General features: G+C 36.4%; 12 protein-coding genes across 12 annotated transcripts; 5 read left to right on the top strand and 7 right to left on the bottom strand.

Annotated features, from left to right (window-relative positions):
• Nucleotides 1-32: 32 nt before the first annotated feature.
• EV154DRAFT_519147 (uncharacterized protein) lies at nucleotides 33-1,258 on the bottom strand. Its single transcript, XM_051602707.1, has one exon. It carries the CDS (start codon nucleotides 1,220-1,222, stop codon nucleotides 137-139), a length of 1,086 nt encoding a protein of 361 aa, XP_051454380.1. The 5' UTR covers nucleotides 1,223-1,258; the 3' UTR covers nucleotides 33-136.
• EV154DRAFT_519145 (uncharacterized protein) lies at nucleotides 1,259-2,738 on the bottom strand. Its single transcript, XM_051602706.1, has 2 exons — nucleotides 2,536-2,738; nucleotides 1,259-2,456 (listed from the first exon to the last, which is right to left on the bottom strand). The coding sequence occupies exons 1-2, from the start codon at nucleotides 2,627-2,629 to the stop codon at nucleotides 1,447-1,449; spliced, it is 1,104 nt and encodes a 367-aa protein (XP_051454379.1). The 5' UTR covers nucleotides 2,630-2,738; the 3' UTR covers nucleotides 1,259-1,446.
• Nucleotides 2,739-2,964: 226 nt separating this feature from the next.
• Nucleotides 2,965-3,905, top strand: EV154DRAFT_469653 (uncharacterized protein). Its single transcript, XM_051597830.1, has 3 exons — nucleotides 2,965-3,049; nucleotides 3,114-3,596; nucleotides 3,656-3,905. The coding sequence occupies exons 1-3, from the start codon at nucleotides 3,013-3,015 to the stop codon at nucleotides 3,865-3,867; spliced, it is 732 nt and encodes a 243-aa protein (XP_051454378.1). The 5' UTR covers nucleotides 2,965-3,012; the 3' UTR covers nucleotides 3,868-3,905.
• Nucleotides 3,906-4,611: 706 nt separating this feature from the next.
• Nucleotides 4,612-4,911, top strand: EV154DRAFT_566867 (uncharacterized protein; the record flags this gene model as incomplete). The annotated part of the gene is made up of 1 exon (XM_051605982.1): nucleotides 4,612-4,911. One exon carries the CDS (start codon nucleotides 4,612-4,614, stop codon nucleotides 4,909-4,911), a length of 300 nt encoding a protein of 99 aa, XP_051454377.1.
• Nucleotides 4,912-8,029: 3,118 nt separating this feature from the next.
• On the top strand, nucleotides 8,030-9,949 carry EV154DRAFT_519140 (S-adenosyl-L-methionine-dependent methyltransferase; the record flags this gene model as incomplete). Its single annotated transcript, XM_051602705.1, has 6 exons — nucleotides 8,030-8,475; nucleotides 8,555-8,790; nucleotides 8,863-8,878; nucleotides 8,941-9,049; nucleotides 9,113-9,155; nucleotides 9,209-9,949. Coding segments are annotated over exons 1-6 (1,021 nt in total), but the record flags the coding sequence as incomplete, so codon positions are not given.
• Nucleotides 9,950-12,074: 2,125 nt separating this feature from the next.
• On the top strand, nucleotides 12,075-14,111 carry EV154DRAFT_519137 (WD40-repeat-containing domain protein). The gene is made up of 7 exons (XM_051602704.1): nucleotides 12,075-12,357; nucleotides 12,430-13,149; nucleotides 13,202-13,382; nucleotides 13,444-13,543; nucleotides 13,594-13,727; nucleotides 13,784-13,846; nucleotides 13,905-14,111. Exons 1-7 carry the CDS (start codon nucleotides 12,109-12,111, stop codon nucleotides 14,048-14,050), a joined length of 1,593 nt encoding a protein of 530 aa, XP_051454375.1. The 5' UTR covers nucleotides 12,075-12,108; the 3' UTR covers nucleotides 14,051-14,111.
• EV154DRAFT_448613 (Gcp-like domain-containing protein) lies at nucleotides 14,112-15,343 on the bottom strand. Its single transcript, XM_051597162.1, has 3 exons — nucleotides 15,062-15,343; nucleotides 14,897-14,998; nucleotides 14,112-14,839 (listed from the first exon to the last, which is right to left on the bottom strand). Exons 1-3 carry the CDS (start codon nucleotides 15,306-15,308, stop codon nucleotides 14,166-14,168), a joined length of 1,023 nt encoding a protein of 340 aa, XP_051454374.1. The 5' UTR covers nucleotides 15,309-15,343; the 3' UTR covers nucleotides 14,112-14,165.
• An 83-nt stretch (nucleotides 15,344-15,426) lies between these two features.
• On the bottom strand, nucleotides 15,427-16,079 carry EV154DRAFT_469645 (chaperonin GroS). The gene is made up of 4 exons (XM_051597829.1): nucleotides 16,061-16,079; nucleotides 15,919-15,993; nucleotides 15,669-15,851; nucleotides 15,427-15,614 (listed from the first exon to the last, which is right to left on the bottom strand). Exons 1-4 carry the CDS (start codon nucleotides 16,061-16,063, stop codon nucleotides 15,564-15,566), a joined length of 312 nt encoding a protein of 103 aa, XP_051454373.1. The 5' UTR covers nucleotides 16,064-16,079; the 3' UTR covers nucleotides 15,427-15,563.
• A 1,425-nt stretch (nucleotides 16,080-17,504) lies between these two features.
• EV154DRAFT_426516 (Brix domain-containing protein) lies at nucleotides 17,505-18,461 on the bottom strand (the record flags this gene model as incomplete). Its single annotated transcript, XM_051596309.1, has 3 exons — nucleotides 17,505-17,933; nucleotides 17,988-18,311; nucleotides 18,372-18,461. 3 exons carry the CDS (start codon nucleotides 18,459-18,461, stop codon nucleotides 17,505-17,507), a joined length of 843 nt encoding a protein of 280 aa, XP_051454372.1.
• Nucleotides 18,462-19,391: 930 nt separating this feature from the next.
• On the top strand, nucleotides 19,392-20,645 carry EV154DRAFT_484536 (HSP20-like chaperone; the record flags this gene model as incomplete). The annotated part of the gene is made up of 5 exons (XM_051598660.1): nucleotides 19,392-19,455; nucleotides 19,508-19,546; nucleotides 19,609-20,135; nucleotides 20,192-20,368; nucleotides 20,433-20,645. The coding sequence occupies 5 exons, from the start codon at nucleotides 19,392-19,394 to the stop codon at nucleotides 20,643-20,645; spliced, it is 1,020 nt and encodes a 339-aa protein (XP_051454371.1).
• A 59-nt stretch (nucleotides 20,646-20,704) lies between these two features.
• EV154DRAFT_426536 (uncharacterized protein) lies at nucleotides 20,705-21,695 on the bottom strand (the record flags this gene model as incomplete). The annotated part of the gene is made up of 3 exons (XM_051596311.1): nucleotides 20,705-21,163; nucleotides 21,218-21,495; nucleotides 21,548-21,695. The coding sequence occupies 3 exons, from the start codon at nucleotides 21,693-21,695 to the stop codon at nucleotides 20,705-20,707; spliced, it is 885 nt and encodes a 294-aa protein (XP_051454370.1).
• A 1,440-nt stretch (nucleotides 21,696-23,135) lies between these two features.
• Nucleotides 23,136-23,692, bottom strand: EV154DRAFT_519129 (uncharacterized protein). Its single transcript, XM_051602703.1, has 4 exons — nucleotides 23,533-23,692; nucleotides 23,373-23,468; nucleotides 23,258-23,311; nucleotides 23,136-23,204 (listed from the first exon to the last, which is right to left on the bottom strand). Exons 1-4 carry the CDS (start codon nucleotides 23,662-23,664, stop codon nucleotides 23,181-23,183), a joined length of 306 nt encoding a protein of 101 aa, XP_051454369.1. The 5' UTR covers nucleotides 23,665-23,692; the 3' UTR covers nucleotides 23,136-23,180.
• Between the last annotated feature and the right edge of the window lie 476 nt (nucleotides 23,693-24,168).

Below are 24,168 nucleotides of genomic sequence, written 5' to 3'. Positions count from 1 at the left end.
CATTGATGATACTATATATTAAATATTGATACTTTATATCAAATATTGATATTATACAAATATTGGGTTTATTACATAAATTATATATATATACACACACACACAGATAGAGAGAGAGAGAGAGAGAGAATTTCTTTTAATGTCCCTTTAAGAAATGATCGACGGATTCAATGGTATCACTTCTTCCGATACTTGCCTGCACCATATGCTCCAAGGCAAGTTGAATACTAAAATTAGGGCTTACAAACTTCTCCAGCAGATGCAACAACTTCTTCATGGTTCGTTGTTGACAGTAGCCTATAGGATATCTGGTAAAGAATGTAGCAAACACCTGACAAAAAATTTGCTGGTCTGTCAATGGACCAATCAGCTTCACATGTCTCCCGTTGTGTGGAATCACAACATGATTTATCGATTCAAACTGTGCCAGTTTCTCCTTGCTAAGTTCATTACCTGAACGAAACGCCTCATCGAAAAACAAGAGTAAGATAGCCTCCCAGAGCGAACTTCGTGCCAAAGGATCAAAATCAAAAACAGGCGCAATTAAATCGTATGATTTCCTCGAACTTTGAGCCAGTCGAAGCACATGTTTATAGTTGCTATTCTTTCCAGTTAAAGGAGCAGGGAAAAATCCCTGTTCTTGAATAAGTGCTTGACAAGAGCTTTCATGTTCCAAAAACTCTACCAAGTCATTCCCAAAGATGTCAATCTTACCATACGATTTGAAGCCATAGTTTATTAAGGAGGCGTAGCCATCAAAGGGGAGTTGTTGCATAGCCTTGGGAAAAATCAGATGAAGGTCCACGGTATCGAAGGAAGAGCGTCTTTGACGAGTTTCTGATTGCTTGATTAAAGAATCTAAGGGCTTACCATAGACCTGTATCAGCACCTGGATCAAGTAACGTGGAATAAAGGCGCCGGAGTAGATCAAGTATTGCACAAATTGGCTGTTACATTGCGACGGGAAAGACAATAAGGCATAATAGATGGCAAATCTGGGACCATAACGCGTCACTACCCATGCAGCATTGCTGCGTTTATCCAAGGCAACTGCACGAAATGCTTTGCATGTGCGAGAAAAAGCAATTTGACAATCGGCAGTTTCAAGCTGTTGATAAATACAGCAAATTAGTTCTTTCGGCAGGTTGGATATCTTATTTAGCAGTGGTTTTTTTATTTTCTTCTGATGCAGACGAGTTTTAAGCGAAGAAAGTATAGACATTTTTTTTAAAAAGAGGAAGAGATAAAGAAAAGAATGGTAACCCACTCTTTTTTTCCCCCATCCCTTTATTCGAATGTTTATTACACACACAAAAAAGTTATCATAATTTGATCCTCTACAAATATCACGTTTACTGACATGCTTATTTCTATTGGTCAGAAAAATTTACATGAAAATTGTTTCTTTTCTTTCTTTTTTGTGATATTTTTTAAAATAATGTACTATCATGTGTGCTCAACCAATTGTTTCAAAAGAGGCCATACTTGCTTACGAGACATTTTGATATTTCCTTGCTCATAGAAACGACTGTCGAAAGGCATAGGTTTCAACTGTAAATCCTTGTTCGTTTCCAAACTTTCTTTGACACCCATCAACTCTGGGTTGACCACAAATACTGCCAATTCACGTCTATAGTCACCCCCTTTTCCTTCGCGGTCATGATCAAAAGCGGTAAAGATCACCTCCATATCCAACTCACGCTCTTTAGCATACTCCAATGCTGCCTGCGAGATGGCTTCCGCACCTCCTTCTCGTTCTACCCAAGCGCGAAAATGCCACGTCACTGCACTCGTTCCAATCTTGTATCCATTTACATTAGGAAATTCTTTATAATCTCTACGCAGAATATCATAATTATTCATTGAATCTACTTGAGATTTCACCTTCTCAATCGATTTGAAAAAGGCCTCGGGGACCAACTCTAGCTTGTGCTGCAAAATGCCAAATACCTGCACATCGGATTCCGTAGTTCTGCCTAAATCCCATTTCAGATTCACCGTATCAACAAGTAAAGGCGCTACTGCTAAATGGGCCATCTCTTGTGTCAGCCATGGAGAGGTTGGCTTGACCTGGAAATGTTGTAAGACCAATGTTACACAAGACCCCACCATCTGGATCACTCTGAATGGAGCATCCGTATACAGCCCTTCATCTACATGGTGATCCAACACACCTACCACATGCTCAGACCATGACTCTGTAGCAAAAGGTGCAGTCAATTGATTGTGGTCAATTAACACAATATCTGTGGGTTCGCTTATAATTTCGCTGACCATGTCTATTGTAACCAACTTTCGGTAATCAAGTCCAACTTGTGTCAAGACAAACTTTAGTTCCGGTCGAAGCTCCAAGTCTCCCTTGGGTACTTTGACAATGGGAATATACAATGTGTTTGATTCTTGTGTAGTGTGGCTTAAGTAAGCGAAAAGAAGGGAAGAGATAATGGAATCCAAGTCTACCCAAAAGTGTTACTGAAAAAAAGACGCCATGCGCATCCTAATTGAAAATAGCTATCTTCTCTCTACTTATTTTACCTGCCGAATCGTTTCCAGAAACAAGGACTTTCTTTATATTCTTGTTTGAAAGTTCACGATGAACATGTCCCAGATATTCGTCAATTGAAAGCATGGCACACTCAATAGCAGCAAAACAGGCCTATTTTTTTTTTAAAAAAATAATCAACCGTGGAGTTTCAAAAAGAGATAAATCGGTGATTATCTGCTAGCGCATGTGGGGGGTGGGAGAGGTTGTTATGTTACCATGCAAAGTAAAATTAATAATATTCGTATAGACTCTGGTGTCATCTTTTTTTGAAATATATAAGAGAATATGTTTGTCTGGGTTGATTGCAATACAGACAGTTTCTTTTAGGATGTGAGAAATGTAAGCACAGAAATGGGCACCCTTTAAGAGAGAGCAGTCACGAAAAAAAAAGAATTATTTTTTTTATAATGTTGACAGGGAGTCTTGTGGACCTTTTTTTTAATATTGTTGCACCTTTATCATTAAACATGTTAAGTCGTTTTGCTCAACAAACTGGACGTATTGGTAATTAGTAAAGAAGGGACAACATAAGTCAAAACCCGACTTACAAATTATTTTATAATGACAGGTACCAGCCCCAGTCTTCTTAAGCAAGAGTTCCATGGGTCTGCCATTCGCATGGCCAAGAAACATCCCAAGCAAATCAAGAAGGAGAATCTTGCCAAGCGTGCTGCCAAAGTAGCCGAATTCGAACGCACCAAACCTTCCTTCATTGTCTCGAGACCTGCACCTTTTTTCAACACATTGCATACACCTGCCAGTGCCTATCAACAGGTCGACCAACAATCAGGATACCAACATTTTATGACCGAACAAGACAAGGATTTCTTGTTTGAAGAGACACCCAAAAAATCAGTAGAGTCTAGTCATATGGCTGCTATCGATGGCATTGAAGAAGCTCTCAAAAACGAGAAGCTTAAAGTCGACACAATCCAAAAAATCGTTGGCCTTCAAAATGCTAACGCCAAAGCTGTTCAAATCTGGAATGTCCACCAAGCTATTGACTGGTTCAAGTTAAAGGAAGGCGACACCGGAAGTCCTGAAGTACAAGGTAAGATAAAGATAAAATTGACTTGGATAAAGATCACTTACATCTCCTCCTTTGTTAAGCCGCTATTTTAACTGTCCGCATACATAACCTCAACTCTCACTTGAATCAACATCGCAAAGATAAGCACAACTATAAGCAATTGCGTACCATGGTTCATCAACGCGCAAAGCTTTTAAAGTACCTCAAATCAAAGGATGCTCAAAGATATTATAAATGTTTAGATGGTTTAGGTTTAGAACCTAGAGCTGTCGAAGGTGAAATCACTCTGTAATTAATTAATAAAAAAACATGTCCAGACAAACATCGTAGAAATATCGCAGGATTCCTTTTTATTTAGTCGATTACTACAGCACAATGATCACATACCTGAAAGTTTTTCTTGGAAGCTTCATAAAGTTTTATGAGATGAATGTACCTTAAAGATGATGTCTCGGGGATTGATCATATAAGCTTTGATGTCATCCATTGTTTGAATCCATACAACAGAAAAATCAGCCGATTATGAAAAGGACACCGTTAAAAAAAGTTTAGTTTCGTGGTACTTGCCCTACATGTTTAAGGGCGCAACTGTAATGACGTGTAAAGGTTAAGATAGTTAAATATGTAGTTGGGGAGATAGACAGCGTGCTTTCAATCTCTTGTGTGACACAGCTAAACGTCATTTTTTTTCATGCCAATCAAGAACCCCATAAATCCGCAGTAATTTTGGATTATAGACATGAAATATCAATGGTTGTGTTATATATTTTATCATAATGCTTCAAGCCTGAACTTACATCAATATAAACACTACATTTTCTTTCTCAATCAAAGAAATAAACTTTGCTATGGAAAGTATGTCTGTATTTCTAGCATGAAGCAGCGTTGTTTTATCATTATTGATTATCATTTCACTCTTTAATTGGAAGACTCCTTTTTTTACTCGGCACTTTAAAAAAAAAGTATAAATATGGCTTTCCCCCACCCCCAGCTTTTCTGGTTTATCATTTTATTTTGACATAAATTTATTTTTATAATGGAGGGTATTGTATTTATTGACGGACAAGCTTATGAACAAACCAAGGAAGAGAGAGAAATGGAATTCATCATCTCTGAAGGTTTGCGCATGATGGAAGAAGATGAACGTGAGCAAGAAGAATTTGATTTAATGTATGGTGATGATCAAGAAGAGGATCAAAACGACGTACAAGATGATACTGACTACTCACAGGAAGATTCCGCGCAAGACAATGGTTACTATGACAACGGTTCTCAAGATGATTACCATGACGATGTCTACGCCCAAGATGCATATAATGATGAGGATGATTACTAAGATGCCTCTTTTTTTTACATAAATAAATAAATAATTAAATCACATACACACACACGCACACGCACACATAATCTATTTCACTACTTTATTAAAGTGTTATTGCTATTTCAACGGTCTGTCAATACGATACAGATCAGGGAGAAGATAAGGCTCATGTGATACAATCATATCATGCCTCCCCTCACTATTCCTACTCTTGACAGCACAGTTCCGACAGTACGGGAAGGCCTCGCATTTGAAACACCAGCTGTTTAGAACATTGGTCCCGAGCTCTTTTGTGAATTAAAATCAATCATTATTAGGTGAGGCAATGTACATGATATACATAAAGGATTCTTTTATATTGTTTCCCATGGATTTGTTTTTGTTTGGAATCCTTTGTTATTGTTGCAGCCAATCTAAATTTGACTTGGTGTCACACAAGTTATCTTCCTTCACAAGAATTGTCGCGAAAATTGTCCAATCTATTGTGTTGTTAATCTCTTATTTTACACGAGGAAAATAAGAGGTAGTCCCATCTATTTTGTAATGGTACTTGATAGGTTATCATAGGCGATATCTTTGAGTAATACATGTCTTGTCTTTGACCATTTCTAGCGCCCCATGCAACTCCTGTTCTATGTATTAGTTGTGTACCCATTACAGCTTCGATCTCTTTTAGACCTTGTCTATCATTGACTACATATGATATTGGTCAACAAGCATCATTGTGATGACGATTTATATTTCCAAAATTTTCGTATCCCGGACCACAAACAAAAAAACCACTTAATTAGCTTAATATTTATCTACATCTACATTTCTTGTTATGATTATTTAACATAAAATTGACGTTTTATGCGTAATAAAACATGAATCGTTTTCTCGCGATGGTATTTGTCTGGCGCGAAAACGTTACAATAGAATATTGTAATTCGTCAATGAAAAACTCCTGCGAATCACAAGTCTTCATCATAGGAGCTGAGGCCTAACATTCAAGCAAAACAAATTCATTCTTGACCTTTACGTCTTTCATGGCCTGATTGGGAAAGTTTGTATAATTTTCTCCAAGTCTATCAAAACAAATTTTTGAAACAAAGTATAAAATGTCTGCAACACGAAAAAATGCATGAGAACCAGTCTTAACACTAGGTGTGTTTGGCCAACCCTAAAGCTGAAAAGTGTGAGCTATTATTGTAGCTTCGAGAAAAATAAGGGAATCTATTATCAACTGACCTTGGCGTGGGCACTTGACATTTTATTAATGATCTGTTTAAGAAGAGAAAAAGAGAAAGTGAATGTGCCAGTTTTATTTATAATAAGAATGTGAACCTTTTTATGTCAGGATGAGATAATCAATTGGCTATAGAGCCTTACAGTCAAAAAAATTATATGTTTATGTGATGTAAAATGTTAGTCAGGGAACAGAAACGACAATGAAGTTTCTTTTGTTTTGTGTTTTGTCCAAAAAAGGTAAATTAACATCTAAAAAGCCCAGTTCGTTCAAGTTTTGATCAAAGATCTCCCAAATGACGATGGAAGCACTGTTTGAAAAGCATTGCTAAAAAGAACCCTAACTCCGGCGGAAGTATGGACATTATATACTAGACTTTTTGATTATTATGCCCTGCTGAAGCAACTTGCTCAAGAAGAACGATGAGGCCACACAAAAGCGTGTGAAACCCATACATATCGTTGGCGTAAAGCCTAAATTGCGGGGAGTCAAGAATTTCATTGGACCTTGATTCTGGCATGATGCTTAGCTTCAAACAACATTTTTTTACTTGATGTTATTCTAACTAAAGACAGAAAATAACGCGAGCTCTTTACTCTTGTGTAATTGAGCACAGCATACACCTTTGTGTACACTACTCGCATTCTTTTTTTACATGTCAGGAGGGCAATCTGATGGTAATGGTCAAACAGGAAATAAGAAAGAGAGGCATTGCATTCCGAGATGTCCGAATCCTGTTTAAGGCTTTGCTAAAAACATTGTCACCATCGTATTATTATTTCACCAAGGAGATTGAGATGCCAAATTATTCAGAGTTAATAGAAGTCATATTCTCCATGTCACGGTTTGTAGTGTCCCGTGCAACTTGTAAATACAACGATAAAGCCTTTTTATTTATTTGCACTCGATACTCTATTATAAAAATAACCCAATTACTATTCTAGTCCATGTGATGAATAATAAAGTTGTGATGTTTGTCATGTTACTGTCGAGGGCCAACATGTGATACAATAATGGTAAAAGACATAGAACCTTCTAACCTGCTTTGACACAGAATAACAGACTATCGGATGCTGACTTGAGCAAGATTACACACACAAAATAAATTGTCGGCCAAGACATTTTTTTTATATAAGGGGTTAAGGTTTTCATGCAAAAAAAAAAAAAAAAACTAATGACAGCTGCGCGATTTGACTTTATAGTGCCGCACTATTGCTTTTTTCTTACAGAAATAGATTCTCGAGATTAAATTACAAGACACTCCGACAAAGGATCTTCCAAGTGAGCAAAAACAACATTGAGTTTAAGGAAAAACCAAAGATTTATAATAAATGATTAGATATGAAAAAGAGACAATGAATACCCGACCACAAGTCAAATTAATTATAGCTTGAAGGAATTACAGTTGTTTATCAATGACGACTTTAAAGTGACACGTAGACACTTCTGATTCAAAAATATAAAAGCACAGAAAAATAGATTTACCATATTTGTAAGAATAAGGTGCATGTCAAAGCCTTGAAACAATGAAAATAAGCGAGAACAAGACAATCAAGATCATTCTTTTACGGACAAACTGTTTGCATTATATTTGGGAGTAATAGGGAATTGGCCTTATTCGGTGTAACAGCAGGCTTTTTATTATTGGCTATGGTAATACCCAACCCCATTTGTATTAAATAATCAAAGGGAAAAAAGTCTCCTCACCGTCATGTGTGTGATTTACACTTTTTTTTTTTAAAAAAAAACTCTCCTTGAGTATGTATAGTAGATTTTCATACTATGAAATACTTGGATAAGGGTCTCTGCCCTTTGTAAAAAAAATACACATCTACTGGAATAATTAATAGGAGTGTGAGAGGAGTTTCAAGGAACCAAAAAAACACGCACAACAATAGTCAAGGCGTACAAGGATTCTTGGAAGTTCCGATGATCCCCAAAATATAAGGAGTTGTAATTCACCTTTTTATGTTTTTTTCTTCCCTTTTTCTTACTTTTTTTTTTTTTTTTTTTTTTTTTAATATATACCTACCTTTTTCCTTTATTTATCCCCATCAAATTTTATAATATAATATGGGTGGAAATATTTCACGCGATCCACCTACTGGAAGTAGAAAGAAATCGGGATTTCGAAATAATTCGACAACAGCCTCTACGACAACCACCGCCGTAACAACCGCCTCCGCCAACACCGAAGAAAAAAAAGTAATGATACAAAAGCCAACAAAGAGAACGATTTATGGAAGGGCTTATCACGCTAACGAGGATAGTACGTATATGCTGCCGAGAGACGACAGAGAGATTGATAGATTACATGAGGAGCACTTTATTACAAAGGAACTACTGGGATTGTATGTTGTAATTAATAGTGATTACTTTATTCAGAAAAAAATTTATTCTCAACCATATTTTATATATTTTAAATAACAGTAATATCATGTCAGAAGCATTGAAAGTCATTGATTTTCAAACAGGTGGGCTGGACATATTAGACGTCTGTTGTGGTCCTGCAACATGGCTATGTGAAACTAGTTTGGAATATCCTAATTGTCATTTTGCCGGCATCGATATGTGTAGTCTTTGGCCACAAGTCATTCGGCCTGTAAATCTTAGTTTTACTGAAGCGGATGTATTACAAGGATTGCCTTATCCCGATAAAAGCTTTGGTACAATATATAAATATATATATCTAATCAATTGTAACAATAACTAATTTTTCTGTGTGTGATTTTATATAGATTTTATTCAAATGAGGTAATTTTTTTTGGAGCACTATTTTCAACTCGTGTATATTAACGAATTGTCAATTTGTATAGGTTCGTGGTGCTTGCTTTTAAATCTAATGAATGGCCATTTATTATATCTGAAATTAAACGTGTTTTAAAAGATGGCGGTTGTTTCCAATGTATTGAATTAGATATGCGGGTAAGACAAAGGGCAACACTAAAAAAACTGCTTGATTCCTGATATTAACGGTATCATTCTTAGATTACCACGTCGGATACAGTGGTGAAGAGTTATACAGAAGCTTGTAAGTGTCACTTTCTCGTCCTATAATTTTCTAAACTAACCACAAAAAAAAAGTCGAATCTTTTTGTGCTTCATTTGGCCTAGATGCTTCAATAGGTGCCAAACTAGATTTATTACTGACGAACGATGATGGAGGAGGCGGAACAGAAAATGAATTGAGAATTTTACAAAGCGAATACCGAGAAATACCACTTGGATGGGGTGGTCCTATTGGTGATGCCTATATTCAAACGTTCCAAGGTGCTCTTGATGGGTTATCGCCTTGGCTGAAACAATCACTGAATATCACAGACCACCAAGATTATGAATCCTTAATGAAAAAAACAACTCAAGCCTTAATTCAATCAAAGTCCTTTATGGGTTTATATGCTTTCTTGTTACAGAAACCATTAAACTAATATCTACTCCCTTTACTCTATTTATTCCCTGTAATTTATTTCTTTTTTCTTAAAAAATCAAACCTATTCCAAAAAACATCACAAGCATAACTTTTGTACAATGGTAACATTGTAACCTTATACAGACCGGAGTTCTCTGCTCGATTTCATGTTTCATTACGACAATAATTGTCGATTCCAGAAGTCTCAAGGGACTCTTACTTTTATGAAATAGCTAAAAAAATAGATAGTCAGTCTAAGCACGAATTGACACTAAAAAACAATTGATTATGTATTTATTCTCAGCTACAATCACGCATGTAAAGAGTGAGAGATCTGATATGAACATTACATATCTGTTTAGAGATACGATGACGTACATGAAACCTTCTTTTTTATAAAACTTCTTGATTCACACCAATACGTATTTATAATCTTTTTTTGTTCATTGTTGCACTTTTTTTTTTCTCTTGTCTTTACATAAACATTGATGACTTCCAAGTATCGAATTTTAAACGGGGTTACCTTATATAGAGTGGGTACTGTACTGTACGCTGTCGCTCGAAATTACAGTGTGCGCACTTTTAATTAAGGCAACATGTAAAGTGTTCAGACCGGGAAATATACTAAACTGACCATTCACGATTCTATACATAATCAATGGAATTGTGACAGTTACAAAATAAGCTTAAATATGTAGGCTTTGCCCTTTATCCATATGCACCTCTTTTGTAATCACTTGAATTTCTCATATCATCGTCAACATTCAATGTAGAAGATGCTAACTAACCCATTTTCTCAAATGGCACAAAAGATTCTGTAAAGTTTAGATCATGGATACTTTTTATTTTGCTTTATGTTGTATTCAAGTAGCGTATTCAAGTAGCGTATAATGATTTTAATTAAAACCTTCACTGTCTTTTTTTACTCCTGCCAATTTTTATTGTTGGATCGAAGGGTGATGATGGCTAGTATCTTTTACGACTTGTAAACTGCCATCAGAATAGGCATGTGCTATTTATCTTGGATGATTAGAGGAACCAAGTCATCTTTCAGCACAACCTCCATAATGATTTTAACTATTTTGAGGAAGGTTTTTAAGTATGTTCCACAAAAAAAAAAGTGTCAGTGTAAGTCATTCTTAAGCAATAAACGAATGCGTATGTATTTCATCATCAAAGATATGACTTTAGTAGCATGATATTTCGAATTCCAAAAACAGCACATACAAGGTCAATAAATGGGATGAGGATCTCTTTAACATCGAGCTGACAATTAGCCATCAATAATTTTTGTTTAGCAACCTGTCAGCTTTAACCTCCCAAATTGGCAATCAAAAAATCTCAATTAGGTTGTTTAAGTACGCATCATATCAAAGTAAGGTCTTACGATAAGCAACAACTTCTCACTTAAATTGGACGCCTTTAATTTTTTATTTTTATTTTTAACTATTGTGTCATTTTGCCTGTCTTTTAAAAAGAGAGCAGCCCTCAGACCAACTGTTGCAGTGTCGGCAAATGTGAAATTCATGTTTACAACTTTCTGGTCTTTTTTCATGAGCCCCACCTTTTTTAAATGTTTGAATATTATTCTGGACTCAGTGTGTAAGAATGAAGATGTGACTATAGAAAGAGAAAAATGAGATCAATATAATAAAGAATGATAAGAATTGGTTATAGCTCGAGCACTGTCTACGCTTATTTCGACAGAAAATCACTTTGAGCACAATATATAGTTTTACAGAAGCATACCGTCGAGCTTTCATTTTTGATCTATTTCATAGAAATAATACAAAAAAGTATTAATTGTGAAAATAAAAAAATTAAAAAGTAACCAATATTATTTATCAAGAAAATAGATCGTGAAACCCGAACTAGTTTTATTGTTTAAAAAAGCTAGCGAGACACGAGCTTGATTTATTTACATAAGCGAAAAAACCTTAAAGTTCTAGACTATTCGCAGTAAATGAGAACAACCAATTTACGTAAGAATACAATAACTGATTGCTTAACTATGTATTCAGCTCAATGAATAAAAGGAATAACATAAAGTGCTGTGCTTAAATAGCATCTTTCGGGTAAGACTCTGGTCGTTGGGAAATCTACATGTTGTAACTCGAGAGTTTATATCGCCATTTTGGTCTGCAAAGGATATTTGTCAATCTTATTAATATTCCCGTTCGGGACTTACAGTCTCCCTCTACCAAGTGTACATAAAATCATTAAATGCTAACAAAGTGTGTGTGTTTTTTTTGCCGTTCAGGACTCACAGCCCCTCTCTAACCAATTTATAAAACTTCATTTATCAATTTTTATTGGGACTGTGAGCCTTAAAATGATGACACTTTCAAGCACTGTTTTTCGATCACACACCCTTTCTACTACTTACCCTTTCTAACTCCGTAAACTACGTGAAGAACGTCAAAAAGTGTGGATTTAAAAGACAAGTTTAAAACAAGAAAAAGAGCAACAGTCACTTGCGTGTCACTTTTTTAAATTCTTTTTTTCTGGAATTAGACGTGTTTGGTCGTGTTTCTTCCTCCCCTTTATTTTGGCAGGACGTGAGGTTTAAAAAAGAATGTCATTCGAAAACAAAAACGACATTATCGAACAAGACGACATTGACTCTGATTTCGAGGGCGAAGTTATGCCTACTTCAGGCAGTCCTGGAAGCGATATTGATGATATATTAACAGACGACTTATTGGCCTCTTCTGAAGAAGAAATCAAGAATAAAAAGAGACAATCCAAAAAAACCTTAACTAAGAAAAAGACACCTGTGAAACGTGCAAGAAAAACAACACAAACAAAGTTAAAATTGCCACAGGTACAGAAAAAAAAAAAGAAGAATTAAGTATGTGAGCCTTTGTTCAACCTAACTTTTCCTTGTCTTTGTAAGGGCCCGGAAACTTGGAACCCAACAGAAGTAAAAGAGCTCTCAGAAAAGTACCCAGATAAATACTGGAAACATCATGCTGACTCAGGCTCAAACATGATTCAAATGATTAACAAGGATCACCAATTAGAAACGCTTCCAACTGATATGAGTGATCAGTCTGCCATTGCCAGCATGACACTTTCAGAAGACGGTGGTCTTTTAGCGACATTTTCTAGCATTGGCAGTGTAAAAATTTTCGAAATTGGAGACAACGTCGATGAACTTCGCAAGATTCGCGATGAGGATGAACCTCAGATCGATGAATTCTTTTGTGGAACTTTTACTCCCAATGGTTTATTGGCTGTGGGTGGAAAAATAAAGGATCGTCAACGCTGGTCTACAGAAGATAACGACAATCATATTATGCCATGCGACATTAAAATTTTCGATATGGTCGCTTCCAAGGTCCTCGCACGATTAGTTGGACACGCTGAGGAAGTACTCACCATCAAGGCAATCCAGTTCAAGGAAAATAATTATTTGATCTCAACCAGCCAAGATGGAAGTATATTGAAGTGGCACATGGCAGACGATTGGTCAACACTTATTAGTAAAACAAAAATGGAGGACAACTTCACTTGCATGGCCTTCACCGTCTCATTTTTACCCAATACCGGAAATAAGTATTTCTTGGCAGCTACAGATGAACATGTTCGATTATTTGACTTTGAAACTGGAAAGGTGCGTTACCTAAATCAAAATGACATTTTGAGTAACTAAACACAAAAGATAGTTATTACAAACATTTAGGGATCTTTATACTTCTTATTGTGATTGTGTCAAATTCGTGAAATGGGTGGATGAAGCTGCCTACTTTAAAAATAACGGAATGGACATCAATCACAAACCAGAAGATGGATATGCATGGTTCATCACAAGAGGAACAGAGTTATGTGATGTGAGCGAATTTATCTGTAAGACTTAACTAGTCATATATTTTATGTACATACTGACATTTTTAAACTCGCCTTCAAGCATCAAAACCAAATGTCTGTACTTTGCATAAATTAACTTACCCCACCAAGAAGAACGGAGAATTTAAGGTCGAAGAAATCATGAAATATACACATCCTGAGTAAGGGCTTTGATAAAGTGTATATGAGCGATTCAACTAACAAAAGACAGGTATCGTGCAAATTCATGGTCTGTTAAAATTTCATCCAATGGCAGATATATCTTGGCCCCTACCATCTACGGTCAAGTCTACGTTTTTAACATGTTGACTGGAAAAGTAGCAGCTATTATTAAAGAACATGGAGGTAAGAACAAAGTAAATTATATTCAAACATGCTGGTTGACGTTTTTCTTATAATAGATATTGAAGTCCGTGATGTGATTTTCCATCCTTCAAAACCATTGTTATTCTCATGCAGTGATGGTAGGTCTACAAAAGGATTTTGCAAGGAATTTTTTAAGGCTAATTTTCCCTTAATTAGATGGTTATGTCAAAGTTTACACTTATAAACCGACAGTGAAAGTGGATATTGAGCAAGATCTTGATATTGGTACGGTAGAAAGTGCCACTATCACTAACGAAGAAGCAATGGATGTCGAGGTTGTCATTGACGCCACTGATATTTAGACCCTTTTTTTCATTCCATACACGTACAACACAACGAGATAAAAACCAACAATTGCATCATAATAATAATAATAATAACAATAAAAAAAGTTCCCCGCCTCCACCATTTATTCTATTAATCATCTCTCCAAGCAATATGAACTTCGTCAGTTCTAAAGCGCTGAGTAATTGTACTTTCCTCTAATGGAGTAGTAAATCCTGTTTTGTATGCTAACAATCCGGCATGAGCAATCATAATTCCATTATCAATACAGAATCTCTCGTCTGTTGCACACACAGTTCCGTTTCTTTGAGCTGCCATTTGCTCCATCATTTCTTGTAACCTGACATTGCAACCCACACCACCTACTAACAGCACTTGATTTGATTCTACGTGAGCCATAGCACGTTCTGTGATCTCAACCAACATGGCAAACAAGGTCTCTTGAAGTGAATAACACAGATCCTCAGCAGTAACTTCTCCTTTTGGTAACTCTTCCTTGGCTAATTTTTCAATATGATGCAAGATACCGGAAAATGACACATCCATGCCTTTGACAGAATAAGGTAACTGAATGAATTTTTTTCCGCGCTTTGCATATTGTTCAATGTTGTATCCAGGACTAGGTGCATTCGACAAGTTCAATAATCGGGCAAATCGATCGAGACAATTACCAATGGCAATGTCTAGAGTCTCGCCAAAAATGCGGTAACATTGCTGAGAGTAGGCAATGACTTGGGTATTTCCTCCACTGACATAAAGCACAACTGGGTTATCTGCTTTCGTGACCTCTCTGCCCATTTCGATATCTATGACACAATGACAATTCAATTAAAGGTAATCGCGAGGGGAGTAAGTCTACTTACGTCCGACACAGTGGTTGACACCTACAAGAGGTTTGTCCCATAATAATGAAAGTGTACGTGCAACAATGGCAACAGAAACCAAAGGCGCACCCATACCAGGACCTATAAAGAAAGTATTAAGACACGACGGACTGATACGGTTAATTTTTTTTTTTCATTTTCTACCTTTGGTATAACAGATAACGTCAATGTCTTTTGGTGTCAAATTGGCGTCCTTCAAAGCTTCTCTTGTTACTCTTAAAACACATTCACGGTGATGCACAGCGGTATCGCGAGGAGAGAAACCTTCGCCTGGTGGTGTAATGAACGTATCTCTCACATTGGCCAAAATATCCACTTGGTCATTTTCATGTCGAATAATACCAACACCGAGCTTATTAGCAGATCCTTCGAAACCAATGGCAACAACCATTCTGTTAAATAATAAAAAAACAAAAAAAATGTAGGTGAAAGAGAAAGGTAAGAGAGTCACACAGTGGATCACCCTTTTGTAATCATTTTTTTTTTGTTTTCCCCTGGGAAATACTTAGTTTGACAAGTCAAAAGATTCCTTTTTATTTTTTTAAAATGTAAATTTGTTTTGAAGGGTGTATGTATTTGTGTGTGAATATGTTGTTACAATAGAAGTAAAGAAAAGATAAAAAAAACGAGGCGCGTGAATAAGTTTTTACTCGACAACCTTGGCAAGGATTTCAGAGTCACGGAACAAAAGGTATTCCTACGTAAACAAGTTAATACTTGTATTTCACTATCCCATTATATACGTTTATACCTCTTGCAAAACCTTAACAGGAGTTCCACCATAAGGAGGAAGCAAAATTTTGTCACCAACAGCAACTTGGAGAGGAATATGCTTACCTTCCTTGGTGAGAGCACCCTTACCAACAGCAACAATAACACCTTCGTTTAAAGCTTCTTGTGCCTTCTCGGGAATGAAAATACCAGAGGCAGTTTTCTATAGTACCATGTTAGTCACCAATCCCCCCCACTTATATCATTCGCCATTATTCTTCTATTCTTACTTGTTGAGGCTTGATACGTTGGACCAAGACACGGTCAAGGAGAGGAACAATGTTCTTGAGTTTAGCAGCAGCAGACTATACATATCCCCCATGATTATATTAGTTTTCTTTTTCTTTTTTTTCGTATGTGCGTATATCTTACCATTTTGTAAGTTTGGATGATGTAAAGAGAGGAAAAACAAAATTTCCCCACCCTTGCCCCTCATATATTATGTCAATCTCGGGGAAAAAAAAGACAGTCCCCTCATGGAAAATCGTAGAATTTATTCCATCCTTTCGTATCGAGTCGTGGGAAATTTCAAATCAAGTACTTCTAGTTGTTTCTATTTTCATCTGAAATCCATATAGTAATTTCAGTTCTATAGTTTGGTTTATTCATATACGTAATTCTGTCCTATTTGATGGATTTTATACGAGTGGTCCGGGTTAATAATAATAAAAAAATGTCGGAATCAGTTAGATCTATGTGCATATTACTTGTTGGTTTTAGCATTCTGTTAAAAATCGGTCGCCACGGTGACCATTGATACACTAAGTAGCATGATGCTTGTGTTTCCTATATATAAATCGCACAATCTGTCCATATCAGATACTTTTAATGATTTAGCAATCTGAAGAGATTGTAATCTAGACTTGCCAGTGGGCAATCATCTTTTGATCATGTTAACTATGTGTGGGTTTAAAAAGATCGATTTGGCGATATACACCATGAGATATAACATTTAGTAAGTATACGTGTATTATTCCCATAGAATGTATCATGCTAAATATACGTCAAAAGGCAGTAAATTAGTTTAGTGAACAAGAGATCACTGTGGAATATTAACATGTTCTAACATAGTTTAAGCGCTAAAACTAACAGATACATACATCGGGAGGAACCAAAACGATTAATAGTCATATTGTTGGCGATTAAATAGCCAAAGTTATCCTTAGAACTCTTTATCGAGCAACGCGATGTAGAATGAGGATCATAGGGTTAATTTGCTTGTTAACAGAAAAATGCCTTCTCTTTCAAAACATATTTTGCCTTTAAACATTAACAGGTACCTCGTATGCTTTAAATGTAAATTTTCCAACTTTAGCCGTTACCCTTTAAAACGTTACATAACACCACCTTACAGTGGGATCGAAGTCCATGTAAGCATTCAGCATCAATCTTCCAACGCTGTGACGTGAGGAATAATTCTCTTGGGATGAATTTGGTACGAAAGTTTTTTTTAATAGCCTGATAGTATGGCCTGATATTTATCTATGTGTTTTTTTATTTAAAATGATTTATTTACTCTTCGTCCTCTTCCTCTTCCTCCTCTTCCTCATCATCTTCCTCTTGGGAATCTTCTTCATCTAATTGCATATCATCTTCCTCCTCCTCCTCCTCCTCATCATCATCTTCCTCATCGTTTTCCTTCTCCTCCTTGTCGTCATGCTTCTTTTTAAGGGACTCCTTGGCAGCCTTCTTCTTTTCGACGTTTTGTTCTTGGTGCTCCTTACGAGCAGCCTTTTCTTCAAGAGTCTTTTGTCTCTTACGCTCACTTGCCATGACATCCTTTTGAGATTTGGTGACTAATCATAAAATAAATTAACTATATGATACATAACCGATAAAAAAAAAAAAAAAAAAACTTACTGTAACGATGATAAAGAACTTCACCACCACACATGCCATTCTCAACCTTTGTCAATTCAAGAGTCATACGAGGACCAAGTTCATGAAGTCTAACGGCTCTTTGCTCATTTCTACGGTTGTTACGTCCAGGGTAATCTTGTGATAAAGTCACGGTAGATTCGGGTCCATCCTCAACATCACTTTCAGAGATAATGGCTTCCTTCAAAATGTAGTCTGAAATATCCTCATAATCACCCAAGTTGGGCAAGTTTGTATTGATTACACGCTTGATTGATTTAGAAACACCTGTTGTCTTTACGCCAATACTATAATGTCTCATATCGATCATGCCGGTATCTTCGTTATAGTTGAATAATAATACACGCCTTGCTTCAGATAATTGCATCTATTGGAATATGTAAGTCTTAATTGCCTTAATTTTACTTTTACACACACTTACAGTTTGCACATCGACAGAGGGGAACATATTTTGTAACATCACAGTCATCACCTTGAATTCCTTACCATTTTGTTGAAAGTTGTTCAAGACCAATAAAGGACTGCTTTGATATTCAACATCGGAAGTCTTGGGGTTCTTTTGAAGTGCTAAACAATCTTTAGCTAAAGCGTATTCAGCTACACGGAAAGTAAGTGTGGGTCCACGAGGAACACGAGAAATACGAAGATTGACATTCTTTTCAGTACGACTAAAAATCAAGAAATGGGTGACACCTAATTGACCGGCAACAGAGACAAAATCCTTGAGACGATTAGATCTACGTTCCTATAAATTAAGAGATGGTTTTAATATTTTCGATTGGACAGATTAATAAGAAATATTTACTCTCAAGTGACTAGCTGTATTGGGTGCTAAAACACGACGCACATCTCGGACCAATGCTGTGACCGATGTACCCACTATACCAGATCGCATGACAAAACTCTTGGGGATCTTGTTAATTTCTTCCTCGGAGGGAGCAATGTGGGTTCTGGTCTTTCTCTATATTATATTTGGGGAAGACTTATTTTAGTATGTTATGTAAAACACAAGTCGTTTCGTATCTATGCTAACCTTTCTCTTGGCCATTTTTAAATTTTTCTTGTATTTAAAAAAAGGATCTAGTTTATAAAGAAAAAAAAAGTTTTTGAGTGTCAAACTGCCTTTATGGAAATGGAAAAAATGCTAAAAATGAAAGAAAGGCCGTCACTTAAAACGCGTCACACCAACTTTTGCTAAGTCTACTTTGCGTTGTTTCCTGACTTTACATCTCTTTGTCTAAATGGTTCTTTTTATGTTTATATACTTGATAAGGTACTAAGTATTATGCATACTTTGTTTAAACTTAAATAATTTGAAGATGATATTCTCGAGATATCCTTGCTTCTTATAAACGATATAATCACCCTTTATACAGAGTGGTCTGTATCAGAAATTATGCATAATAAAGTACTTCAGTTCTTGACACATCAAGTGCATCATCATTCAGATCAGTGAAACATGGAGACCGAGAGAACATTGCGCTTGCCAAGAGTCATATAATGTCTACTTTTATATATGCATCGCGTTTAAGTTTTACTTGTATTTACAATTGATATGCTATCTTCTGGCTATTCTTTACAGGTAAGAAAGGATTTAGATGATCCAAGTTCGTCTCACTGCATAGGTTTTATAAAAAGGGAGGGAGGGAGTTTCTTCCTCCGCCTAGAATTTTCTATAACCTTCGAGGCCTTTGCCTGGACGGTCCCCAACCCAATTGCAACTCCACCCGTCCCGCCTTCTAAAAAGTCACGTAAGCAGTTTCTTCCATTTTCTTCTTTTTTTTCTTTATTTTTTTAGATTACAACGTCGATTCCGTAGAGAAAAATGGTCAAGTGTACACACAAGGGTTGCGAAAAGGAATTCAAGGAAGAAGAGAACGTAGACAATGGTACACGAAGTTTTTATTCTTTAAGTATTCAGCAATTAATATATTTTTGTAGCTTGTCAATATCATGCCGGTGCTCCCGTTTTCCATGAAGGTAAATTGAATGCACCTCTTTTATTTCGAAAGGAAACAAGTTGCTGATAAAAAAAAATGTAGGTTTAAAGGGCTGGTCTTGTTGTAAGAAGAGAGTTGACGATTTTGATGAGTTCCTCGCTATTCCTGGCTGTACACATGGTCGTCATTCCACCGAAGTAGCTGCTTCTGCTGCCCCTGCTCCTAAGGCTGCTGCTACAGAAGTGAAATCCGCTCCTACTGCTAGTCATGTCACCAAAGAAGGTGTTGAGGTTTATGGAAAAGCACCTGCACCACCTGTTGCTGTTGCTGCACCTGCTAAGGTTGAAGAAGCCAAACCTGAAGTGATTGAAGAGGACGATGAGACTGTTCCTGTACCTGCTGGTACTACTTGTAAGAGAAGAGGTTGTGGTCGTGTTTGGAAAGATCAAGCTACTTCTCGTGGAAATGGCGAAGAGGCTACATGTACTTTCCACCCTGGAGCTCCCATTTTCCATGAAGGTTCAAAGGGCTGGAGCTGTTGTCCCCGTAAAGTTTTAGACTTTGATGAATTTTTAAAGATTGAGGGTTGTAAAAAAGGAAAGCATTTGTTTGTTGGTTCTTCAAGTGAGGTAAGTCTTCAACTCTTCAAAAACTAAAGCTATGTTTCTAATATGCACGGCAATAGAGCGAGGAATTAGTCGATTGCCGTACGGATTGGTACCAAACTCAGACCAACGTCATTTTGAGTATTTTCGCAAAGAACAAGGAGGATACCAAGGTTACATTCGGTAAACAATCCGTCGATGTCGACATTAAAATGAAGGGTAACAAGCGTTTTAAGAAGACATTCCCTCTCTTTACCGTAAGTCTCCCCTCGAAGAACGCACCTATGTGTTTTGTATTAATGTTTTTTTTTTCGATCTTAGACAATTGATGTCGAAAACTCGAAATTCACAGTTCTTTCAACAAAGATCGAGATCAATTTAAAGAAGGATAGTGGGATTTCTTGGGCATCCCTCGAGCCCAGTGATGATATTAAGACTTGGACAACATTTGGTGTTCTTGGTACTGGAGGAACTGTTGGATCCAAGGAGATGTATTATAACGCCGATTCTCCATTAAACTTTGTAAAGAAGTAATTTAATTTTTATAAAAAGCATTGTTTATTTTTCTTCTTTTTTTTTCTTTTTTCTTTTATTTATTCATCATCTTCATCTTCGTCTACGGCTTCAACGACCAAGGTAGCACTTGGCCATAAGCTCTTGATATCGCATAAATGGGTTTGGGTGTCCGGCTCATATTCCATTCGAGGATAAGGACTATGGATTGTAAATTTATATTGATGAACATAATCACTAGGTGGAACATCGACATGTTTAACATTTTCTTGCTGTAATAAAGGAAACACCTCAACAAATCGGTACAGAGTATCGACTGTATCATCGTGTTTAAATTTACGTATAATTCTATCGCCACCAGCTAAACGGAAACTCAATTTAGCGATCCTGCCTTCGGTTGGCTCTTCAGGTAAATTGGCATATAAATACTGAATGTATTGAGTTCGCTTTTCCTTGTATAATTCAATCTGCCTTAATTCGTCCTGTGCCTGTTCTTCTATTCTAGCTAATGCCTCCTTTTCCTCCTGTGCTAATCTAGCCTGTATGATTATGTTTAGTCATAATCGTCCGAAATGCACTTAAAAAAAAATTACCTTTTCTTGATCAGCTCTGAGACTTTGATGGTACGCAGCATCTTGATCTTTAAGCAATTGGCGTTCCATATCACGTTGACTTCTCTCATTTTTCAATCTATTAACTACTGCCCCTTGACGATCAATAGCAATTTCTATTTGACTGATAAACTCTGCGGGATGAGATGGACCCTCAATACGTTCGATCACAGTCATTTTTGGTGTGGCGTTTCCAAGTGATGTTTGTAAAGCAATGAGTGCAATAAAAGGATATGTTGTTGCTTGCAGCGCATAACTCACTAATTAACGCACATTAGCATTTGGACTATATCCTTATTTTGTTGTTATTACCTTTGTGTGCTTCCGATTCACGAACATTACCTCCCCACACAAGAATATTCTTTTCCTTTATAAAATCAATGACTTGAGGAGAAGTAAGTGTTTCTCTGCTGAATTCCTGTGTATCATCGTGATCATCGCTTTGAAGTATAACCAACATAAACCTCAACTCTTTTCTTGCCTTTTCTAATGCCTGAGAATAGCCACCTTTAAAGAATTCCACATGATTTTCACCGTATTTTGTTTCAAATGACTCGATAAATTCAAATGCCAACACACGTGGGTCTCTTGGCTTATTTGTAATCGTAGGTCGATAAATAATGCGTGCTAAAATAAGGCATAAGTTTCAAAAACTAAAGATAATAAAGAGAAATAAAACTTTACATGCAAGTGATAGAATAGACCAAGTTATATTCCAAGCTATTCCGAACGGCCAAAACAAGATTGAGAGAAAGTTAAATCGTGATTGTCTTGCTTGGTGACTACTACGAAATGTATTGTGTACAGTGGTTGCGGGATAGGTAGGTGTTATGCCTCTGGTCGCTGTACTGCTAGCGACTTCCTCCTCCAGTTCTTCGCGTGTGTCTTTAGGGTTATTTTCATACACATTTTGAATGGCTTTCTATTGTGTGCATAAAATTGAGTTCATGCGAGAATATAATACAAAGGGGCCATGGCACTTACTTCTAAATTCCAATCATGTTCAATAAGTTGTCCAAGTGCTTCGTCTAAATCTTTAGTTTGAGTAATGGACTACAAAGATAAGCTGGTTAATGTACTATATGCTTTTCAACGTTTGCTCTTATTTACTTGGTATTGAGACAAAACATCTCTCTTTTCTTCATCTAACGCAGATAAAGATACCATGGTTATTTACTACAAAAGAGAGGAGAAAGAAAAAAGAAAAAGATTGCCATAATGCCACGCACACATTTTAAACCTAAATTTCCGCTTTGGGATTTAGCGTCACCACATGCACTTACATTCCACCGTATCATAAATCTTAAAGTATTCATAAATAAGAGCACTATTGGTCATCAGTCGCATAGATTACTGTAGGTCTAGCTTATGATTACGTTTTAGCCCATTTACATTGCGGTTATAAAGTTAATGTGATCATCTCTTTTACCCCTTATATTTTTCGCAAATTAATGTTTACCATTTTAAGAATTTGGCGTGTTCCAAAAAGTGATTCAGAATTTGCGCTATGACATATCATAGATTGTACATAATCAAAGCAGTATGGTTTTAAAATGATATATAACCTTCCTCATTAGTTTATTGTGAACAATATTTTATATCGGTAATGGTATGTATACATGTATCCTCACATCCAAACTATCTCTCGTAATTGAATATAATTGTGTAAACCTTGCGGTTTACTCATGTCTGACATGAAATAATATGTCTTATTCTAGCTCTCGATTAATAGGACCACAGAGAGGTTATTGCTTCAACCAATCTATGGATCCTCAAAGAGCAAATAAGCCATCCCAAACACAATTATAGTCCACGTACAATCCTATTCACTGCTATTGCTTCATAACGTATTCTTTTTATATATATATTGAAAAACACACACACACACACACGCACACAGGTTGCTAGTTGGGTTGTGTATTGCTACCTGTTGCTATCTAAACGTCTAGTTTCTTGAAGGAGGGGAGACCTATTAAAAAAGAGAATTAGTTCTATCACACCAATATTTGTGCTAGTTATTACCAAGATTACACCATCACCACGAACAAACAACATTTCAAAAGATCTCTTGACAGTCTAATTCAAGATAAGAAAAAGTTAATTGCGATATCAATGGCTACAAAAATTGATCACATACCCTAATAACCTCTTCCAGGGTCTCTTCGTTGACATCGACAATAGTGATGGTTTCTTCGACTTCACCTAAAACCATATTCAAATGGCCGTCATAAGCCTAAAAGAAAACAAAGCAGTGAGTAATCGACAATCAACAAAAAGTGAGGACAGCTTGCACTTACGTGTAAAACACCGCGTAATTCACGATCACCTCTTAATTTAACATAGATACGTTCATCCAAAGAAAGTCTAACTAAATCAAGGGGTTCTTCAACAGCGCCAATATCGGCAAGAGGTGCACTCACTTCGGTCATGTTGTAATAGTTTGTGAAAAGAGAAAAAAAGAGTCTTTAACAAAACTTGGCCCCGAAAATTTTGTTAAATAGAAACGTGATTGGACCAATAAAACTCTGCAGTTGAAATCTAACACTACTAGGTCAACTACTATGTGTTAAGTGAATTATGTAATTATTATATTTGTCTATATTCCGAATTCCCTCACAAAGTTCTTTTTTCTAACATTTTAAAAAACAACAGAGTTTCATTTAGACCCCATAGCTGTACCTGGGCAAGTACGCAATCCACAGCTTTTACATGCTACTCCCCATGCTTTGTTTGATATAATTGGAGGAGTAACCAGACTATGTGAATCATACAAATCGTATGGCAGAGAAGCGAAAGGTTCTCAGAATGTTGAGCCGTATGGGCAAGTTAATCTGCTAATAGGTATTCTAAAATTAAAAGTAATGTTCTGTGTTTGGTGGGGGGAAGTGACAGGCGAGGTGCTGCTATAGGCAAGAGCTGCTGCAAAATCCCAT

This window comes from Mucor mucedo, assembly GCF_025094135.1.
Source record: "Mucor mucedo strain NRRL 3635 chromosome Unknown EV154scaffold_94, whole genome shotgun sequence".
NCBI classification, from domain to species: Eukaryota; Fungi; Mucoromycota; class Mucoromycetes; order Mucorales; family Mucoraceae; genus Mucor; species Mucor mucedo.
This window is presented reverse-complemented; position numbering and strand designations above follow the sequence as displayed.

What these genes read in the sequence shown, in the direction of transcription:
- EV154DRAFT_519147 (XM_051602707.1), bottom strand. Translation starts at nt 1,222, where the DNA reads ATGTCTATACTTTCTTCGCTTAAAACTCGTCTGCATCAGAAGAAAATA.
- EV154DRAFT_519145 (XM_051602706.1), bottom strand. Translation starts at nt 2,629, where the DNA reads ATGCTTTCAATTGACGAATATCTGGGACATGTTCATCGTGAACTTTCA. An exon ending in TTCTGGAAACGATTCGGCAG is followed by an intron (nt 2,457 to 2,535) that starts GTAAAATAAGTA and finishes ACTTTTGGGTAG; the next exon opens with ACTTGGATTCCATTATCTCT.
- EV154DRAFT_469653 (XM_051597830.1), top strand. Translation starts at nt 3,013, where the DNA reads ATGTTAAGTCGTTTTGCTCAACAAACTGGACGTATTG. An exon ending in TCAACAAACTGGACGTATTG is followed by an intron (nt 3,050 to 3,113) that starts GTAATTAGTAAA and finishes TTATAATGACAG; the next exon opens with GTACCAGCCCCAGTCTTCTT. An exon ending in CGGAAGTCCTGAAGTACAAG is followed by an intron (nt 3,597 to 3,655) that starts GTAAGATAAAGA and finishes TCCTTTGTTAAG; the next exon opens with CCGCTATTTTAACTGTCCGC.
- EV154DRAFT_519137 (XM_051602704.1), top strand. Translation starts at nt 12,109, where the DNA reads ATGTCATTCGAAAACAAAAACGACATTATCGAACAAGACGACATTGAC. An exon ending in TTGACTTTGAAACTGGAAAG is followed by an intron (nt 13,150 to 13,201) that starts GTGCGTTACCTA and finishes CACAAAAGATAG; the next exon opens with TTATTACAAACATTTAGGGA. An exon ending in GTTATTCTCATGCAGTGATG is followed by an intron (nt 13,847 to 13,904) that starts GTAGGTCTACAA and finishes TCCCTTAATTAG; the next exon opens with ATGGTTATGTCAAAGTTTAC.
- EV154DRAFT_448613 (XM_051597162.1), bottom strand. Translation starts at nt 15,308, where the DNA reads ATGGTTGTTGCCATTGGTTTCGAAGGATCTGCTAATAAGCTCGGTGTT. An exon ending in CGTTATCTGTTATACCAAAG is followed by an intron (nt 14,999 to 15,061) that starts GTAGAAAATGAA and finishes CTTTCTTTATAG; the next exon opens with GTCCTGGTATGGGTGCGCCT. An exon ending in TGTCAACCACTGTGTCGGAC is followed by an intron (nt 14,840 to 14,896) that starts GTAAGTAGACTT and finishes ATTGTGTCATAG; the next exon opens with ATATCGAAATGGGCAGAGAG.
- EV154DRAFT_469645 (XM_051597829.1), bottom strand. An exon ending in AACGTATCAAGCCTCAACAA is followed by an intron (nt 15,852 to 15,918) that starts GTAAGAATAGAA and finishes ATGGTACTATAG; the next exon opens with AAAACTGCCTCTGGTATTTT. An exon ending in CTGTTAAGGTTTTGCAAGAG is followed by an intron (nt 15,615 to 15,668) that starts GTATAAACGTAT and finishes TTGTTTACGTAG; the next exon opens with GAATACCTTTTGTTCCGTGA.
- EV154DRAFT_519129 (XM_051602703.1), bottom strand. Translation starts at nt 23,664, where the DNA reads ATGACCGAAGTGAGTGCACCTCTTGCCGATATTGGCGCTGTTGAAGAA. An exon ending in CCCTGGAAGAGGTTATTAGG is followed by an intron (nt 23,312 to 23,372) that starts GTATGTGATCAA and finishes ATCTTGAATTAG; the next exon opens with ACTGTCAAGAGATCTTTTGA. An exon ending in GTGGTGATGGTGTAATCTTG is followed by an intron (nt 23,205 to 23,257) that starts GTAATAACTAGC and finishes CTTTTTTAATAG; the next exon opens with GTCTCCCCTCCTTCAAGAAA.